The sequence below is a fragment of the Labrus mixtus genome, chromosome 7 (genome assembly GCF_963584025.1).
Source record: "Labrus mixtus chromosome 7, fLabMix1.1, whole genome shotgun sequence".
Lineage (NCBI taxonomy): Eukaryota > Metazoa > Chordata > Actinopteri > Labriformes > Labridae > Labrus > Labrus mixtus.
In genome coordinates, this window is record NC_083618.1 from 21544393 (window position 1) to 21565422 (window position 21030).

At 44.0% G+C, this 21030-nt stretch overlaps 1 protein-coding gene across 6 annotated transcripts in view; it reads right to left on the reverse strand.

Annotated features, from left to right (window-relative positions):
- Positions 1-21030, reverse strand: part of LOC132976945 (plasma membrane calcium-transporting ATPase 1-like) — a 104624-nt gene that overhangs the window by 7774 nt on the left and 75820 nt on the right. For 4 of the 6 annotated variants that reach the window (XM_061041232.1, XM_061041228.1, XM_061041229.1 and 1 more), the window contains 6 exons: positions 20866-20972; positions 17267-17458; positions 13071-13284; positions 12759-12970; positions 10852-10959; positions 8700-8882 (listed from right to left, as the gene is read on the reverse strand). In XM_061041232.1, coding sequence (XP_060897215.1) covers positions 8700-8882; positions 10852-10959; positions 12759-12970; positions 13071-13284; positions 17267-17458; positions 20866-20972 — 1016 coding nt within the window. Of the gene's footprint in view, positions 1-2990; positions 3202-8699; positions 8883-10851; positions 10960-12758; positions 12971-13070; positions 13285-17266; positions 17459-20865; positions 20973-21030 lie in introns of all 6 variants that reach the window. The other 2 variants (XM_061041233.1, XM_061041231.1) reach the window with 1 other exon arrangement.

Consider the following 21030-nt stretch of genomic DNA (forward strand, 5'->3'; position numbering starts at 1 on the left):
GTCATCAAACTGATGTTGGGACTTAAGTTTTGGTTTCCAGTCAGCGTTCAAGTTCATCCCAAAGTGTGATTAATGGGTTTCAGTTCAGGGCATCAAGTTATTGCACAACAAACGGGGAAACAGGTTCTTTATGGACTTGGCTCTGACCAACAGGGCCACTGAAATGTTGGAATAGGAAACTGACTTTCACAAACTGTGAACACAAAAACAAAACCTCTGTTTGCTCTATAATCAAGAGTACATCTCTGTCAAATTGAGCAACATGTGACAAATCATAAACTAATATGTCTGAAGCATCTCGTTACTGCTGGTGAAGGGTTAAGGTGTAAAGACTGTGGGTGGATTTCATCACCACAGCACCCCTGCGGGGGTTTCCCCGGCAGCCTTGGGCTATGTCAACACAGACGGAGCGACTGTCTGGGATGGACTGTTACACCAAATCGTTTTTGATTACGACAAGACTAGTCTTTGAATCTGTGTCTGTTGGGGAGATGAGACGCTGCAGTCAGGGACTTCAGACTACTATAACAGTGGCAGAACAAATGACTTATCACCCCCCCGACATATTTTTAATATTTAAAACTAAAAACCTTTTGTCCATATGTAGACAATCCTCTGCAGGAAGTCTGTGTCCCCACAAACAATCACCCAAACACTGAGGCCATGTCCTGAACCTGAAGGCTTTTTGTGGTTTAGACCATACGGGGTTTCAGAAACGTTAAAGGAAGAATGTGCGACTTTTTGATCCAGTAGATGTCGCCCTTGAACACCAGCAGGAAACCAAAACAAACGGCTGTTTGGCCACACCTCCGCCCTCCTCCAACCCCCCTTTCTTGCGTTCGCACAAAAGGAGTCAAATCGAAGCGACGGACAAAATTGTCCTTTGCTTGAGCAGCAATCGCCTGTTGTCTGCATCGCTGTGTTAGCCTGCTAATGTTAGCGCTCTTTAGTTAGCTCGTAGCTTCACATGTAAATTGTAAAAATGTAAATTGACACCCAAAGGCTAAAACGCTGACGTGACGTTCAAATAATCAATGAGTATGTTACTCCTATTTTCTCTAGTCTCTGACAACAACACAGCCAGCGGGACTCGAGCTTCTCCCTCATTGTAGACAGTCATGACTCAGAGGATATACATAATTTCTGATATATTTAAAATGTTGCACAGTCTTCCTTTAAAAGTCAGAAAGCTTTAAATATTTTTGGACAGCTTGGTCTTGATTCATCTTCATCTTGATTTATAAAATTGTATACATAACAAAACAACCCCTTGACATGCATGGAAAATGTGACCTGTAGAGGCTCCGGGATTCTGCCTCCCGCCTTTACAAACCGGTAATTCATCCTTCATGGTGTTGGCAGCGAGATAGAAAATGTTCAAACGATACGCTGCCCCAGTAAACAACGCATGCACAGCACACACACACACACACACACACACACACACACACACACACACTGGGGAAAACAACAAACACATGCACACTCTAAAGTATTTATAATCACATTCAGAGCGGACCCATATTGTCCTCTAGCTGCTCTCTTCTCTGTGCCTTAAGTAATTTCTTCTGTCATGAATCCACAGAGGCTGCAGCTGATCACATTGATTTATACGCACCAGCAGACACTCTTCATCATAATTAATAACCCTGCAGTTCAAAGCTCTCTATTACTGAAGCACAGGAGAGCTGCAGGCTGAGCACTGCAGCTTAGAGCATACATGTTACCACCACACACTCACACACACACTCACAAGTTAAAAAAGCTCTTGGCTTTTAAACCATGAGAGACTTGCTGAGCCTGACAGATTTAACCCTGCTCAGGATTAACCCATAAAATTATCTTGCTGCCCAGGCTGTCAGGCTGTCGCCTCAGAGAAAAAGGAAGAGAATAAAAAACAACAAAGAAACTAGAACAGGGATTTTTCCCCCCCTCCTCTAAGTCACGAATCAGAAACGATCTGCAGCTTCTTTCTCTCGTGGTCGGCGCACAGTTGTGATCTGTCATCGACTCGTCAGGCAGCAAGTCACACAAGGGTTAATAGAGGCGCGTTATGAGTTTAAATCGCCACAACATGCAGGAGGGGAAGCAGCAGCAGCGGGCCGGATGGAAATGATGAAAGGTATTAAAGCAAGGAAGAGAAAGGATGGAGGAAAAGCTGCAGCAGAGGAAGGTCACACGTTGTCTGCACATGAAGCTGAATTTTTTTTTCTTTTTTCTTTATTTTCCAAATTTTAAAATCAAAGCACATAAACTAACAATATGCTAGCCTGTCTCTTAAACCTCCTTACTGTCTGACTTCCCTGATCTGAGTGTGACACACTGCTTTAAGTCTGCACGTCTTTTCTGAAGATGAAAATCTTACAGCTCAAACTTTATTTCATTTTAAGCAGCTAGGATTTTACGTTTCAGCTTTGGAAATATTTAGTAAACTTAATTTGTGTCAATAAAAAAAGCTCCATTATGGTTTTTTTTGATGGAGCAAGGTTAGCTGTTTCCTCCTGCGTTCTTTACGCTAATCTAGGCTAACCAAACTTAAACTGTATCTTTAAACATCCAATATTTGAAGCACTTTTGTATCTTCTAATCGAATATCTGTAGTTCTAATTATGGTGTGCTAATTCTTTTTAATAACTTTAATAACAAACTGAGCATTTCATTTTGTTACTGCTTCATATTTAGAGATTTCCAAGGAAAGGTTTGAGCACTTGCCAAACAAAATTTGATAAACCTTAATAACTAAATGTACAGCTTTGAACTTGGAAACTTTTGTCTCAGCTTATTTTTAGTTACTATGATGCTGTACCGGCCAGTTATTGAAAATGAAAGGTCAGAGAATCCCTCAGATTTTTCAGATGTGCAGACGTCTGCTGATGACAGAAACAGTACGAAGGTTTTTAGTGTTGGTGAGTCATGCAGAGTTCAGCGTTTCATGCATTTCAAACAGAGAAACAAAGAGAGTGCAGCCGGGTGAGGCGTCACCGACTCACTGCCTGCAGTGGAGGAGGAAGCAGCAGCAGCAGGGGGCGGAGCCCCAGCCGAGTTGGTGAGAGAGGAGGAGGAGCTAAGCCCTACGTGGGTGGGGCTAGAGAGAGTTTTGCCGGCAGAGGCGTCATTGTGCTGGCTGACGACAGACGGCTGGCGGCGCAGGGCACCGGGCACCGCCGCCTGGCCCGTCTGGAAGGTATAGACCACATCCATCTGAAGGAAGGACAGCCACAGTGTTAGAGAGCACAGAGACAGAGCAAGGAGACAGGAGAGGGAGACACCTATGGAGAGGTTAAAGAGAGTTAAGTGGTAAAGTTAGACAGCTTGGATTTTGAAGATCAGTTCTTACACAGTTCAAGTGAAGCACAAACCCGACAGACAGAAGAGGGAGAGAGAGAGAGAGAGAGAGAGAGAGAGAGAGAGAGAGAGAGAGGGAGCAGCAGCTGGGATGTGTTTATCTCTGAGAGTGAACATTTACTTCTCTTTAAGAGATGAAACAGAACAGAGGTGTGTCGGGAATCTACCGGATTGTTCTTACATAAAAAAAGAATAGGAGTATGATGACCATGTTTCCCTCAGCTGTGTCTCTTTTAAACTGTTTTTTTTTTAAAGGTCAATCGGTTGTTTGTTGGTCATTAAAGGTTTCAGGTGTCCAAAGACGACAGTCACTGAGCCTCTGTATGTTTAGTGCAGAATATCTATGTGTCATCACATCTAACATTTCTGATCTGAGCACGTCTGCAGAAGAGGTGGCGGCTTGTTATCTTTGATTCATTTATTTTTAAATAATGTGACACGTGTCATTAAGACCTGTCTAAATATTATATTATCTGCAACATTTACACTGTAAAATATCAAATCCTAACTAGTGTATTTGTCTATTTGCTAAACAAAAGTATCTCATTACACTTCATATAAAGGTCCATTCACGTGAGCCGTTCAGATTGACTTGTTTAATCTAATTTAAACAATCTTAACAAGTTATTATTTATGAATGCATTGACAGCCATTTGTACAAATCACCATCAATTCAGGCCTCATTCTTAGTTTGTAAAATCTCCTTATCTCCAGAAAACTAAAGTTTGTTTTCTGAGGATAACGTCGTCATTTGGGTCATTTTCTCGAGATAAAGAAGTTGTGAAAACAACAAATGTGTACTCGTCATGGAGAGACTGAGTTAAAAAACAAAAAAAGTTAAGAGTGTATGTCCACTTTGGGCTACCGTAGATTTGAGTTTTTGCAGTGATCGCCTTCATTATCATGTGTTTCTCCAGACACATCCAAACTCACATCAGGGGTTTATACAAGACGGAGATGATCTTTAACCTTTGATTTCATAAATAATGTTTAGAAAGTGCTTGAGCTGAGTGTTTCAGGACGAAGATAACACGTCTTTGAATAGGATGAGGTAAACAGTATTGATCCATTCTGCAGCAGAAACACACATCATCATGTCGATAGAAAGAAAACAGACAGGAAGTAGACAATAGAGAGAGAGAGAGAGGGAGAGAGTGAAAGCTGTCATTTAGTTCAGAGTGAAAGACAAAATACGAGTGTCCAGAAGCAGCTCTGAGAGAACGGAGTGCAGGAGGAGAGAGAGAGAGAGTGATGAATAAAGGGCTTTTGAATCGGGCTGAAAGCTCTCATGGAGGAGGGAGAGGAGAGAATGCGTCTCTCGGAGCGACTGATAAAGTTTCGTCAGCGAGGTGCTGCTTGTACCAATTATTCCCCCACTGTGTTTGACTGGCGAGGCGTTGAGCGGCACAACACTGCCCACCAGGATTAGAGAGGAGGAGGACAGGAAGAGGAGCGTGGAGAGATAAGAACCTAATTAGCTTGCAGCCTTTTTCAGAGCCCCCACCCCCCCCTCTCCCCTCCACCACCCCCTATCCCAAGAGGGCGACAGACTGATATTCAGATACACAGACATGACGAGAGAGGAGAGAGCGTCCCCTTTGCTGAGCAGCGCATCGGGTGGCTGAAGAGACAGAAGAGGACGAGAGCTTTATTTCTGTTCCTTCTTTCACCACGTTCTGCAGCTTCATGAAGACCTGCTGAGGATTCTTTTTTGGCACTCTGTGATTTAGAGTTCCTACCTTCAATCAATCAAACTCCGCACCTGCTCGTCTCTTCAGGAGCTCCTGATCGAATCACATCAACCAAATCTGCAGATGTTCTTGTAGACATTTGAACTTTTAAGAACTACAGCCTGCTTTACACTTCTGCGTCAAATCATGAGCACTACACACTTGTTGTTGTATCTGCGTCACTCTGCCTAAGAATGCTAATTGGCATTGCGATTAGCATTCTGGTTATATCGTCAGCTTCCAGTTCTGACACACCCTCTGCTTCTCTGTGTGCAGGAAACAATGGTGACTGAAATGTTGGCGTTGGAGATGATAAAAAGCGTTGTAGCGTTCTTCCTCCTGCAGATGTTTTGAACATGGCGGCGATTCAGGAAGTGTTGGAAATGCAGGAAATAAGATGCTATCCAGCGGACCAATCACAGGGCTCGCAGTCTGCTTTGTTTCGATGCATAGTTACGTCTTTGAGGAGGTGCATGTCAGCCTACATACAGTATGTAGGCTTCTGCATTGGTACAGGGTGACGCGACCCCTCAGCAGAGAACAGAACATCACTTCAGCCTGGTCTCTGACAGACCTCTTCACTTCATGTATCCAAAATGCGGCTTGATTTCATACAGTTGTTTATCAAATTTGGGGGATATCAGCATATTTCAGTAAAATCCAGTTTCTTGCGTTCCCAGTTTTAAGTGCTTTGAGCTCAAGAACAGCTGACGCCTGCTGCCGCTGATAACAAGAACGTTCCTGTTTGATACGAAAACAGCCGCGTTAAATGAGACGTTAATCGGATTTATGGAGCATAAAGGTGAAGTTTGATTTCAGGAATATTTTGTTATGGTTGTTTTTTTTTTTTTGGAAAGGACAAATATTGGGACCAATATTATTCAGTCTTTACTTTTCAGACTTTTCAGAGAGTGAAAGGTTTCTGAGGAAGCTTCGGCAGAGGTCAAACGGAGAAAGTGAAGAGGACTCAGCAGGCGACAGATAGAAGTTATCAATAATTCAGAAGATTTTACCCTCCAGCAACAATAACAACAAGTTAGTGCACTGCTGAGAGGAAAGACCTGACCTCTGCGTGTGTGCGCGCATGTGTGTGTTGTGTGTGTGTGTGAGTGTGTGTGTGGGAGAGAGCAGAGCCTCGGCTGTTGTTACTGTAGGTGGGTGTTAGCATCGAGGCTAATGAACCCCATAGGGACTGAATGGGGACTGCCTGTGGACATGCTAACGCTCAGTGAGAGCTGATCTATGCTGTAGGAGGAGGATAACACACACACACACACACACACACACACACAGTATTAAGTCCCAGACTGTGCGATGAGTCACAGGGGAAGGCGGTGCTGTGAAGGTGCTGCTGTTTGCCACCAACACTGACTGACTGACTGACTGAAGTGTAAAAATATCCAAAGTGCTTTTTTGTCCTACGCTGCTTGCCGTCTTCACTTTCGGCTTTTAATAAAGTCGTTCTGTGCCGTCGCTCTGCAGCAGAGTGTGAAATTAACTCCTGGGTGTTTGTGTGTGTGTGTTAAAAAGCTCCTGTTAACGTCCACACACTCTGCTGAGGTTTCATCCGTCTTTAACACAAACTGAAAATGTTGAACACGGAGGACGGTTCGAGTCAAAACGAGACGATAAGAAGCTCCAACCCATCATTTTTCTCTTTCAGATCTGAGACGTCCCTGACTTAATTTCTCTCATCGTTGCACCAAAACCGCTGAGCTTCTACTTTGCTGAGAGGCTGTTCCAACATATTTTTACATTTCATATTTTATCACCTCTCTGAGATATTCATAAAGCTCGTGTTTTCTTTTGCTGTGAGGGGCTTCAGTGTTGTGCTGCTCCACAGGGGGGCCGTGCTGCTGCAAGTCAAAGTGAAAACTACACTGCAGAAATAAAAATCTAACTGATTTAATCCCCCAGCAAAGATCATCTAAATAAATCATCCATGTGTCCTGCGGTCGGGATCTACTCCTCTTTACCTCGGGGCCACACTGCATCTCTTCAGGTATCTGAAGCAGAGCGCTCGCCCTCCTCAGCTGATCAAACACTTCTGACTTTGACTTGAGAGAAGGTTTTTAAATATTAAAGTAAGAGACGTGTTGTTCCCCTCTTTGTTGTGTGTAACTTCTAACACTGTACACCCTGTACGTTAAGTACTTATTTGAGTATCTTTGGTCAGACTCAGATTTAAAGGTATAGTACGTAGAATTGTATGAAAATATCAAATATCTAAATTAACTATAAATGTACTAAACCTATGTTATATATAATCTTTTGTTGAGTACTTGCATTACCTCAATGACAGACACAATGTCATGTTTATTGTTGCCATGGAAACACCAGATGTTACGTCAAAAACCGCTGCATATAAGTGTGAGCTGCTACTGAAAGCTGTCGTACTGTTTCTGTAAGAGGAGCTGCGATAAAGACGTCATGTGAATTATACTCAGATACATCGTCGGTAAACATATTCTCTTCCTCAGGTCGGTTTCGCCCCGGTGGTCTTGACTACGGTCAACTCAGAGTTGGTTTTCAGCAGGGGGGGGGAGGGAGGGAGTAGCAGAGAGAATCACTCCCATGATTCCCCGCTGGACTCGACATCATCTTTTGTTATTGTTTCGATTGAGAGCCCCCTGGTGGAGGAATTATACCGTCTGTGTTTATTGTCTTGACTTCTTTAAAGTCAGCGTAAAGCAGAACCAGAAATTGTTCTGGGCGCATTTTACGTGTTGAAAAAAAGGTGCTGAAAGGACTACTGGGGGGCGCCGGAAGCCTAGTGGTTAGGTTAAAGGTAAGTGGTTATTGTCCTCCAAGCGGGCGGCCCCAGGTTTGAATCTGACTTGGGCTCCTTTCCCGCATATCATTCCCCGCTCTCTCTGTCTCTCTCCCCACGATTTCTGAGACTATCCGCTGCCCTATCTCTAAAATAAAAAGATCAAAAATAAACCTTTAAAAAACAAAAAGGTTGATAACTGTGTGTGTGAATGGACGGTCTGGAGGGCTGCAGCTGCTGCTCAAACTGTTTCTAGTGATTCTCTGTTTATGTAAAGCACTTAGTGTAACATTTGTTGTTGTATGAAAAGTCTGATTGTTTGATTTAAAGTCTAATATCTGAACTCTGCTTCCTCCTGCATGGATCTGATTGGACAAACATCCACTGTAGCTCTAACAACCTGTCAGAAATGTTTTTTTTTAGTGTTCATGTCTCCTCTTTTTTATTTTACTGAAACATTTTTGCTGTGACCGTTTGGCTCTGCTCTCCGCTCTCTTTCCGTCCGTTGGTTCATCTCATGTTTGTTTGATTTTTGGGGGAGTTGAGGCGAGGAGGGGGAGTTGCAGCGGAGTTTGATTTAAAGTTTGTTCTGCAGACGAAACATTCCTGAAAAGCTTCCAATGGTTAAAACAATTATTCACCTGCAATGCAAACAAAAGCAATAATTATAAAAATAAAGAAGTGATCTCCTCTGCCTCCTGAATCACTAAAGATAATCATGTTCCTGCAGCTCAGAGGAAGAACAGATGTTTGAAGTCATCATCTCGACCTCAGGAGCCTGAATATCAGAAAAATCCTTCAAACAAAGAATAAAGTTTAGAGTGGGCATAAAGTCTGCGGAGCTGCGTCCGTACCTGCGTCTGGATGCGGTTCAGACCTCTGAACCACAGGATCTGGCCTCTCCTCAGCTCCATCTCGGCATGGTCGATCTCGTCGGCGCCCTCCGTCAGCTCCTCCTCGTGGATCTCCTCCTTCGTGGTGCCGTGACCCGCCTCCATCAGGAACTTCAGGTGGTGCGTGGGGATGGCCGAGATCAGCTGACAACGACGGAAAAATTAAGATTAGAAGTTGTCTAAAAATCACTAAGATTGTTTTATCGGTCAGGTTACCATGACAACAGTTGTATGATTTGGTGGGTGGCAGAGGAAAAATTCTTCACTATAGAAAACATTTTTCTAACTGGAGGAATTGAGTTTCTAAGACTCAGGTGATCCTGGAGAGGATTTAACGTCTTTTCATTTCAGTTAACATTTTATCTTTGCCTCAGCTGGCTCGAGCTTTCTCGCTCCGTGTCCTATTGTTTACGGTGAGAAGGCAGACTCAGAGGGCAGAACAAACACCTAGCTTTGGGAGTGTCACCCACCTGGGGGAGGGGTTACTGCCCTTTGTGATGTCATGAAGGGAAAATCTCCAAACGGCCTGTTTGAGCACACATTTTCTGAAAAGTGGAGCAGGCAAAAGACGGAGAGGATGGACTTTTCTCATCATTGGGAGGTATGAAAACAGACTAGGGTGTTAGAAAAGCAAGGGAAAGTGTATTTTACATCATATGTAACCTTTAAATATCAGGGAAGTTTGCCAAATTCTCATTTAAGTTGAGCTGTTTTCCTGCAAAAAACGCAAGAATTTCGACTCAGTTTTTGTCTTTTTTCCGTACTAAAAAACACTTTGCACATCTTTTTCACATGACAGGTGTGTGGGAGAGGAATGACTCAAACGCTTGCACGCTGTCTCACTTGCAAAAATATTCTTATAGTCTGTCAATGTTTTGACACTAGTAGACCTAGTTTTTGCTCTGATGAAATCCTTGTTGAAATTGTTGTTAGCCGGTGTGCAGGACTCTGCTTGTCTGGTTTTCACGTCAGAAAACACACACTTGTTTATAAGCAGCTCTGCATCTTGTCAACATCATTGAGTTTCCCCTCTTCTCCTTCTTCGTTCTGATTAATGGCCTCTCTGTCCTGTTTCCTGATTCTCGTATTAGATCACCTGTTTAAATGTTTTCTGTGTGAGTAGTGAGGAGGAGATTAGATTGTGTTTTCATCATGAAGTCTCTGTTTGTATAACAACTATTATTATACTGATAACCTACTTTATATTCTTAATAAAGAAAACCAGATTAGATGTGTTGTTGATTCTCCTGGTGTAAATCAGAGCACGGTGACGCACTGAGCCTCCTGCTGCTCTTCAGATTTTTATACATCTGTCACTTCGTCTCTGTTTGAAAAAAATAAAAGACAACACAAAGCTAAACAGACCTGAGATTAGCCTGTTTCTGTCAGAGTCTGTCTATTCTCTGTGACTGTCCTCAACCTGAACCCACAACGCTGCTCATCACTCAACTTTATTCATGTGTGTGTGTGTGTGTGTTAGTGTATGTGAGTGTGTATTTGTATGTGTCTGTATAGCATGAAATAGATTTTTTATGGTGTTCATGTGTCTGTATGTGTGTGTGCGTGTTGAGCAGAATCATGCATGTGACTGTTTGGTTGCATTTCATTTATGTTTGTGTGTGTGTAAACAGGAGTCGCACTGGTTTCATCTGCAGAGCTCATTACCATGGCGATTGTAGTGATGGCAACGCTGCAGCAGCAGAGTGTGACAGACGACAGTTTTTCTCATCCACAAACCTCACAAACACGTTCCCACCTCTTCATCGTCCTCATCCTCACTTTGTTCACTTTCTGTTTGTTCAGAAACACACACACACACACACACACACACACACACACACACACACACACACACACACACACACACACACACACACACACACACACACACACACACACACACACACACACACACACACACACACACACACACACACACACACACACACACACACACACACACACACACACACACACACACACACACACACACACACACACACACACACACACACACACACACACACACACACACACACACACACACACACACACACACACACACACACACACACACACACACACACACACACGGTTCTGGTTCTGGTCTCACCTGTCCCCACAGCAGCTCTCCCACGCCGATGAACACGCACCACAGCCACTGGTCGATGGTCAGAGCCGTGCAGGAGAACGGCTTCCCTCCGAACTGAACGATGATGATCTGAGGAGGAAATGAAACAGGAAATGATCGCTGAGTCAAAGGATATTTTTCTAAACCAAACAAAGACTGAGCTTGTAAACATTAAAAACAGTGAGCACATCAGTGACACGATACTTCATTAAAGTGGACACACTGTGATCTCATTAAACTCATTCAAACTCAGTCCTGCTGTTGGAAACACTCACTCACACAGCTTTAATACGACCCTCAAAAAAGTCCCCGACTTCTACAGTTTGTTAAAAACTACATCAACCAGCTGTGTCAGGAAGTGACTGACTTTTATTAACAAGAATGAAACTGTTTCGTTCCTGCAGCAGAGCATCAAGAGGTTCATGAAACATTAAGCAGATGATGAATAATCTCTGCTCTGTCATTATCAAACACAACATTTATGAAGCTCAAGTCTGGAATTTGTTACAACTTGAATTTCCCAATTGTTTTTTTTCTTGTTAAAAGAAATATCCACATCACATCTTTACGGTTACTTTATTTAACAGTGACACTTTACTGTAACTTCCTGTGAGATAAAAAAAAACTTCATTTAAAAGGGAAATTTTTATGAAAAATCCACTTTCACAGTGTTTTTGAACATATATTTGGTAACCTGAGTGTCTACAGACCCACAAAATGTGAAATAAACCCATCCAGTCCTTTGTTTGTGGTCTGCATAAGTCTTACAATACAGAGAAAAATGCTCCGTTTCAAATTTGCTCTCCTTGTGATGTCACAGTGGGATTCTGGTAAAAGAAAATCCCCTCCCCTCCCCTGGTATCTCCACCCATGGACTCCACCTCCAGCCTAGAACAAAACTTTTGAGCAGGTCCACCATTTTTATTCTCACTACAGAGGAGTGATGTCTACGGGGAAAACTCAGGGGGGGCTCATTGCATTTAAAGAGACACACACACCAAAACGGAGCGTTCTGAGAGAGCTGGTTTATACAGGGTCACAAACCTCCTCTGGTGATTGAGTCATGTTATATTTATCTATCTTTTACTGGTAGTGAAAGACTTTATAATCGTTCATTCTCTGACATCATGGCTCACCGTCTGCTCTGTACTGGCGGGTCTTTAGTGGTTTTGAATGGTTTTATATCTACAATCTCTCGATGTAAATGGAATTCTGTCCTAACTCCATATTGAAGATGAGGAAGCAATTTAATTTTTAAACGCACAATATGTAAGTTCCGCCAAAATGAAAGCTGAGTTGACCGTAGTCAAGACGACCGGGTGAAACCGACCTGGGGAAGAGAATACGTTTACCGACGAGCCAATGTATCAGAGTGTAATTCACATGATGTTTTTTACAGAGCAACAGCACAGCAGCTTTCAGTAGCAGTCCCTGCTTCCTTATGTAGCAGTGTCTGACCTAACAACTGGTGTTTCCACGGCAACGATAAACATGTCATGTCTGTAATGGCGGCCGTTTTGTAGTGAGAGTGGTGTGACTGTTCCAACTCAAAGGCGTTTGTAATCAGATCACAACTCAACATGTTGATGCCAGGTGTAAACAGGGTCTACAGCCAGCTGCTCACACCAGGATCACAGGAAAAGGTCATTTGATGCAGAGTGAAGAAAGCAAACAGCGTGCTTCTCTCCTAAACGCCACCTGGATGACTTATTGTGCAGCTGTAGTCAGCTGGTGCGTATATGTTGTGTTTGTCAGGGGGAGGGGCTTTAGGGTGAGGGGTAAACTGAAGGGCTGTGATGTCGATCAGAGCGATACGGTAACATTTCATACTGTAGCTCTGAAGGCGAATGAGCTTCCATGATTTAAGACAATGCTGATGGAGGCGTTACCTGCAGGGCGAAGGTTCCCAGTACGACGCTGCAGAAGATGGGGTTCCTGTAGATGCCCTCGAACACATTCCTCTCTCCGTGGATTTTCCTGGCGTTGATTTCGTTGAAGAGTTGCATCATGACGAACACGTTGAAGACGATGGTGTAGTGCTCAGACGGCGGTGAGTGCAGGGGAGCGTTACGGCCGTTATCGATGTCGAAAATGCTCTCACCTGAAGAACAAAAAAAGAATCTGAATTTCTCGCCCAACAATGTCGCTGATGATCGTTGTTTCTTCACTTGGAGTTGAATGTTTTCAGTTTTTGGACTCACCAGCGAAGAGCAGCGTGAAGATGATGACGAGCTGGTACACGGCGTGGCCCAGGATGTTCTTCATCATGGTCCTGGAGATGAGCGGCTTGTTGCGGCCGTACGGTCTACGCAGCAGCAGAGACTCGGTGGGTGGCTCGGTGGCCAGAGCGAGAGACGCCAGAGTGTCCATGATGAGGTTGACCCAGAGCATCTGGACGGCCTTCAGTGGAGAGTCCTGCAGGAGGAAGAGGACGACGAGGGGTTAAATTCACATTCAGACATGGTTCAGATGGTTCTCTTTTACAACAAACCAATAACACCACTTTATTTTCCTGCTGTTATTTCCCTCCAGTTTGCCTTCTGGCCGTTACATTTAGGGTACAGGTTGTGCAGCTTCTTCTCCTTTTATTAAATCAAATTTGACCTCTTCCCCTCAGTCCAGGTCAAACACACTCTGAGCGTCCCCTCATGAGGGTTTCTGTCTGCAGCAGCTGGTGTAACATTTGGACCTGGGCCAGGCCAAAACAGAGTTTCAAAGACCTGCCAAAGCTGACTGCACTTGTGAAACACAATGTTACTGCATGTCTGAGGTGCTGGGTCAGTCCTGGAGCATCACTGTTACTCAGCATATAAACCTTAAAGGGGACATATTGTGAAAAATCCACTTTTACAGTTTTTGAACATATCTTTGGGTAACCTGAGTGTCTACAGACCCACAAAATGTGAAATAAATCCATCCAGTCCTTTGTTTGTGGTCTGCATAAGTCTTACAACACAGAGAAAAATGCTCTGTTTCAAATTTGCTCTCCTTGTGATGTCACAGTGGGATTCTGGGAAACAAAAATCCCCTCCCCTCCCCTGATATCTCCACCCATGGACTCCACCTCCAGCCTAGAACAAAACTTTTGAGCTGGTCCGCCATTTGTATTCTCTCTACAGAGGAGTGATGTCTACCGGGAAAACTCAGGGGGGGGGCTCATTGCATTTAAAGAGACACACACACGAAAACAGAGCATTCTGAGAGAGCTGCTTTATACAGGGTCACAAACCTCCTCTGGTGCTTGATTCATGTTATATTTTGACAGCACAGATGTTTCATTTAGACCACAGGGGACTGTTTGAAAAGCGGGATAATATGTCCTCTTTAAAGGACATGTATTGTGGATGACAAGTTGTGGAACTAGTTGAATTATTGGAGGAAAAAAATCTGTTACTGTTTTCTTCTGTTTTGCTTTATAAGGGGGGTCATAAACGTGTTGTATAAAAGCTGCAGGAGCCATTAATGAATTGAAATGAAAAGTATGTGTTTGTATTCATCTCAAGGATGAGGTGTGTAATGGGATATATGTAAGTGTTTTTGGGGTATTATTTTATATAATGTATCGCGTGGTTATATTGAATAGGGCGGCAGCAGGTCATATTTTCAGTTAAACTAAACTAGTGAGGAGAAAACAGATGACTAGTTTTTTTACTGAGGCTCCTGAAAAAAAGGCTCACAGACATTCAGGATAGTGGAGACACTCTCCACTCTTTTCAGCTCTGATTGTCACCAAGACAAGCTCTGCAGGGGACAGGATGTTAGAAACATGCACCTGTCTGTCAACACATAACAGCACGCACGCTACGACCACCTTGTATCTTAAGTTTCTTGGCCAAAGACACATCGGACATGTGGCTGCAGGAGCTGGGGATCAAACCACTGACCTTCCGGTTGAGAGATGACCGACTCTACCAACGGAGCTTACTCTACTTCCTATATCTGACTGTGGCATTAGTAGAGGATTGTCATAAGGTGTGTAATAACCCCCCCCCCCCATCAGCCAACCCCCTGATGGGGGGGAATTGAAACTAGACACTAAAATCATAAAGTCATTAAAAAAAAATGTTTTTCTGATGTAAGAAGGGATGCTCCTTTTCTCATAGACTGAAACACAATCAGATTTCTTTCTTCGCCCCCTGCAGGACGTTAGCTAGAAAGCAGGTTAAAGGCTCCTCTGCATTGTCTTTGGAGGTTGAATCCACTTCTTATATACTCTCTGTTGTACAACCCAACAAAAGAAAAAAAAACGAATCCCTGTTTCCATGGCTGTCGTCATCTTGGCTCCATAAAAATAGATTCAAAAAGTGAGAATTAACTGAAGTCCAAACGTCTTGCAGCAGGTCACAGAGAGGTAAGCGGGTCAGAGTGACTCCCTAAGAAGAAGCTTTACGTTTTTTTTACAACACACAGATTTACTTTGTGTTTCACTCGTTTTCCGCCAACACCGAGGATCAGAAATATCAAAGTGCAGTGTGTTGGCTGCCGGACGGATTTAAAATGTATATAAATGCAGAATTCACACATCACAGGACGAAGCCTACGCCTCCCTCTGCAGACAATAAAGACCAGTTTACAGGCTCTAATGATCTGTGCCAACATGTCAGGAAACAAGCGCCGATGATCAGTCGTATAAACAGAGCGCAGACCTGCTGAGTCCCAGTTATATTTCAGGATGGTGATGGTGACGTGTTGCCATGGTTTCAGGCTGTATCTTAGCCTACTTTGAGCTCGGCGCGCTGCAGACGAGTTAGTTATCTGCCCTGCCAGCTGTGAGCCTTTCAATTAATACACAGCCGCAAGTAACTCTCTTTTTATATTGTGTCAGGAGTTCAGTTTCCTGATTAGAGACACATTAGGAAACAAAAAAAAAAGTGTGACACGCCGCCTCGCCTCCTCGCAGCGCTCAGACCGTCACATCAAAAATAAAAAAGAATGACTTGTTTCTTTCCAGTTTTCTGTGCAGATTTGATCAAAAAGGGAAATGTACGGATGCAATCTAAGAGCAGCAGATGTATCACACACAGTTAACCTTAGAATGTAAAACAACTTTTCCAAAACAAGTCAGTCGATGTTTGATCATCTGAAATCCACGACCACGACGGTAGAAATACTGCTGGTTTAGAAACTCAGCAGACAGGAAAGTTCTCTTTATCGAAAAGAGTGCTTCCTAAATCTGGTTTAAACAAATCCTGTACAAACGTCAAATCCACCAGAATGCAAACAATCATTGGATTGTCTTTTCTTACATCATGTGCAGGAAGTCAGACTCAGCTCTTCTTGTGATTAAAAACTCATCGTCTGAAAATGACAACATATACTGTAGGACCTCAGCCTCTGCACATAGGGGGGCGGCGACATAACCGCGAGGCTATCTGCGCCCCAGAACAAACACCTTTCCTTTTCAATCAACCAGGGAAACAATCGACACATGAGGTAGTTGTACCACAAAACATTTGGGATTTAATCATGTCTGTGATGTCCGTCTGTTTTGAGTGAACTTAGACTAATACTTTCCAAGAGGCTGTTTTTTTTATAATGACACAAACTTCATGCAACTTTTTCAGTGTGAAATGATGCAATATGTGCACAAAAATGCCCGATGGAAATTGATTGTGATTAAAGGAAGAATGTGCGACTTCTTGATCCAGTAGATGTCGCCCTTGAGCTCCAGCAGGAAACCAAAACAAACTGCTGTTTGGCCACGCCTCCTCCATACTGAAGCCTCCGCTCTCCTCCAGAGACACACCTCCAACACCCCTCTCTACTCGCGTTCATACTAAGGAGTTATTAATTGCACCATAATTAAGCACCATTAAGCGCAACAAAATCGTCCTTTGCTCCAGATGACTGCATTGTTGTGTTAGCATGCTAATGTCAGCACACTTTGGTAAACTCGTAGCTTCACATTGCACATAAATTGACACAGAGCGTGATCTAAAGACACTTACATGACATCCAAATAATCAGTGAGTATGTTATTCTTCTTCTCTCTAGTCCTTGACTAAAACAGCTTTTATACACAAGGGGAGGAGCCGGCCGTCGCGTCCATGTTAACACGGCTCTGACAACAACACAGCCAGCGGGACTCGAGCTTCTCACTCATTGTAGACAGTCATGACTCAGAGAGACATTTACACAGGATAGACTTGATTTACGGTTTATCTATATTTAAAATGTCTCACATTCTTCCTTTAAATCATTTTTTGATGATTGACAGCTCTTAACTTCCATAGCAACAACAAAGCTTTCAGCTGTAACGACGACTACGTGGACATTTTAAGAATTAAAACACTTAACGCCTCCAACATGCAGGTTCATTAACAGCAGATTCACGAGTTCAAAACGACCTCTAACATTATAAACAAAGAATTCCTGGCGACAGCAGGATGTATCTTACCTGTGTGATGCAGGCGCCGGTGAACGCCACGATCACGGCCACCACGTTGACGGTCAGCTGGAACTGCAGGAACTTGGAGATGCTGTCGTAGACGTTTCTTCCCCACATGACGGCTTTGACGATGCTGGTGAAGTTGTCGTCGGTCAGGATGATGTCGGACGCCTCCTTGGCCACGTCTGTACCGGCGATACCCTGAAGAGAAGCAGAGAGGGGATGATCACATCCTGTTTTAAGGTCTCAGAGAGTTTGAAGCTGCAAATGTGTTACTCTCCAGGATTAAAGGACTTTCAGAGTTTGCCTTTTGGAGCCCTTAAAGGAATACTTCACCCATTTGCATTAAGCTTTGTATCATTAGAAACCTGGTAGTATTTTTGAATGGTCGTGTATCCTGTCCTCATTTTCCCCTGAGATGGGAAATCTTTGTATTTTTAAGTCTGAAAAGGAGCTTCCGATGACGCAAAACTCGTCATTTGCCGCAGCATCCGAGAAACAAAACCAGCTTGTCGGCAGCAAGCGTCTCGCGGCTATGTTGCTATATTGCTGGACGCCGCAGGCCGCTGCCAGCTCGGCAGCCGAGACTTAAGGCCTGCCTGTCGGCGGCGGTGAGGACGAGGAGCCCGGGCCGGCTCGAGCTGGGGCGGACTGGTAGTGTCGGTGCTCTCACTGTTTGCTCTCACTACGGCCTTTATGTGTTGAAGTAAATATGTCTGTAAACCTGACCTTGAGTGGGAGTGGCCTGCGGTGCTGTGCATTCTGGGATTTGGTGTCTTTCATCCACATGAGCCAAAAAGACACTTTCTGCCTTTTCTCGGCCAAGAAGGCACCAACTTCAAAATGTATTTCACATTTCTACTACATATATGACCCAATGTCAATACAGATTCATGTTTCGACGGGTGAAGTATCCCTTTAAAAGAGTCATGGAGGGGTCGAACTGGGAACGTTGGACTGACAGACGATGATCGTACGCACGCTCAATTAAACACATAAAAATAAAAAGAGCAGACAAATCCTGGGGAACAGAAGACTGATCATGTCATTATTCTTCAGGTTGAAAACACCTGCTGTACAGGTTTCTACAACCTCAGCAACATTTATCTTGTGCCTGCAGTGCGGTGTGACAGGCACGAGGGCGGGGGGCGAGAGACAGAGACCAGCTGCTTGACTTTGGGGTTTACTGTCGACAGAAACACGTGAGAGTTTGTTTTTAATTGATGTTGTTTGAGATTAAATCCTGCCCAGCGACCTCCTGGTGATTTGAGTTTGACACTTGAATGCTGCTGAAGTGTGCAAAACTTTACGCGAGGACGTTTCTGACCCAATGAACTAACGGCTTGTTAAAAATAAAACAGGAACTGTGAAGAAACTGTGAACTCTCTCTCTCTCTTCTCTCTCCCTCCTCTCTCTCCCTCTCTTCTCTTCTCCCTCTCTCTCTCTCTTCTCCCTCTCTCTCTCTCCCCCTCTCTCTCTCTTCTCTTCTCCCTCTCTCTCTCTCTCCCCCTCTCTCTCTCTTCTCTTCTCCCTCTCCCTTTCTCTCTCTCTTCTCCCTCTCTCTCTCTCTCTCTCTCTCAAGTTAAACAGGCGATAATTAAACTGGGACATCGGGGTGGTAACTGAATGTTTTTCAAAGTGTCTCACATCAGGACGGGGAGGTCGTGGCTTTAAGTGTGACGTGTTTGGTCTGACAGCACAGCAGCTGCTCCGCCGCCTGCAGGAGAGCTCGGTGTTCACATGACTTTGTCACAAAATAAAGGTCACAACAACAGCAACAACAACGACAGGCAGAGGAGGCAGCGGATGGTACACAGCTCATCATCAATCCTTGCTTATTCATATAATCACTATTATATCCGTGTTTTTCACCTGATTCATCAAAATAAACCACATTCTGATTGAAAGCTGAAAACGCTTCTCTGTGGCTGCTTGGGACGTGATGGACTTGGGTCTTTTTGTTCATGTTGAGTCTTGGCTTTGACGGAGCATAACAACATCTTCTCCATGTTCTATAAAACACACATGTTCAGTTTTGACATTTTGACACTACAGTTCCCATAATGCTTTGGGTGATGAAACCCGGGGGTCAGTGAGTTCGCTGGTCTTGTTTTTAACCCAAAGTTTAGATCAGTCTGAACTGATTTGGATCACAGTCTGACCTCCTCGAGGGGACCGAAGAGGTCACACATCAGACTTACCAAAAAGTAGTTTACAGTGTTGATGTAGTAAGTACCGGTAATGGTAAGTAGAAGTGTTGTAGTCAAGACCACACTAAACGAGACCAGAGTGCTCAGAGGCAGAGACATTTAGGCCCTTTTTCAAACCAACCCCTCCCCCTCCGTGACGGCGTGCACTCCGTTAGAAGTCACAATCGCAGCTGAATGAAGTCCCCTTCATCAAGGTGTAGGGTAGAAATACAGAGGCAGGCTTTGGGAAAAACTTCCCTCTCTCAGGTGGAAACAGGAACTGTATGTTACCATGGTTACTCAGCGGCATCTTGCGGTAACAGCTTCTTTTTTTTGTAGCGAATGCATTCTGTAAAAATATTTATGTAGCCAAGATTATTCTTATTGGGGGACAGACTTAATATGGCGGACCCTCCACGAGGACGTGCAAACGGAGGGGTAGTGGGTAGGGAGAGTGTGTAGTGGCTGGTTTGAAAAAGACCCTTAGGGATCGAGACCGAGTGAAGACCATGTCACCTCATCTTGAGTGCAGGGGTTGTGTCACTCACTTAGGCCGTTACATCAGGAAGGTTGCAGCATTAAACGGGAGGGGGGGGGGGGGTGATCAAACTATAAATGAATTGAAGTTATTTGTTGTTTAAGAAATAGAGATTTCATTCTAATGACAGTAGTGATGTAAAAAAAAAATAGCAGGGGCGCGCGCCCCATGTATTGAGGCTGTCGTCTCAATCGGGTGGCCCGGGTTCGCATCCTGTCTGTGGCCTCTTTCCTGCATGTCATTCCCTACTCTCTCTCCCTGGTTTCCGACTCTGTCCACTGTCCTATCTCTCCATTAAAGGCACAAAAAGCCCGAAAATAAATCTTAAAAAAGAAAAAAATAGCAGTACCAATTCAGGAGTCCGCTCAGTCTGAGGCCGACACAAAAATGCTCAAAAAATGGTCGCCAAGACAAAGACCGAACTCAAGTACTACAACACCAGTAAGTAGTGAAGCAGTCCAGTAAAGGATCAGGAATCAGGATTTTGATTTATTTGGATGTCTAAATGGCTGTGAGAAGTTTTCAGACTGATGTTAACTGAATATTAATGAAACTATAAAAGACAGAAGCAGCCTCTCTGTTTGTTTGTCTTTGGAGAATAATCGCAGTAGCGCTGAGGCAGAGTGTGACCTCACTCTGCTGATGAACTGAAGCCTCTAACTTATTTATTGATTTCTTCTCCATTTCACAGCCTTCCTGATGAACCCCGGCACCGGCATGACGCTCGGAGAGAAGACTTATTTCATGGCTGCATTAGAGACGCAATCAACTCAAAGGGTTTTTTTTATTTCGTCGGTAATGATGCAGAGCGAGCTGAGGCAGCAGATGAGGAGAGGAGGAAAAAAACAAAGGATAAGAAAATGGAAAGGGGTTCTTCTTACCATGGCGAAGCCCACGTCGGCCTTTTTGAGGGCAGGGCCGTCGTTGGTTCCGTCTCCCGTCACCGCCACCACCTGTCGAGTTTCTCCCACCGTGCTGTCGATGATTCCTGATCAACAGAGCGGAAAAAAAACAAAAAGCAAATCTTCATTTTAATGAAGAGACGG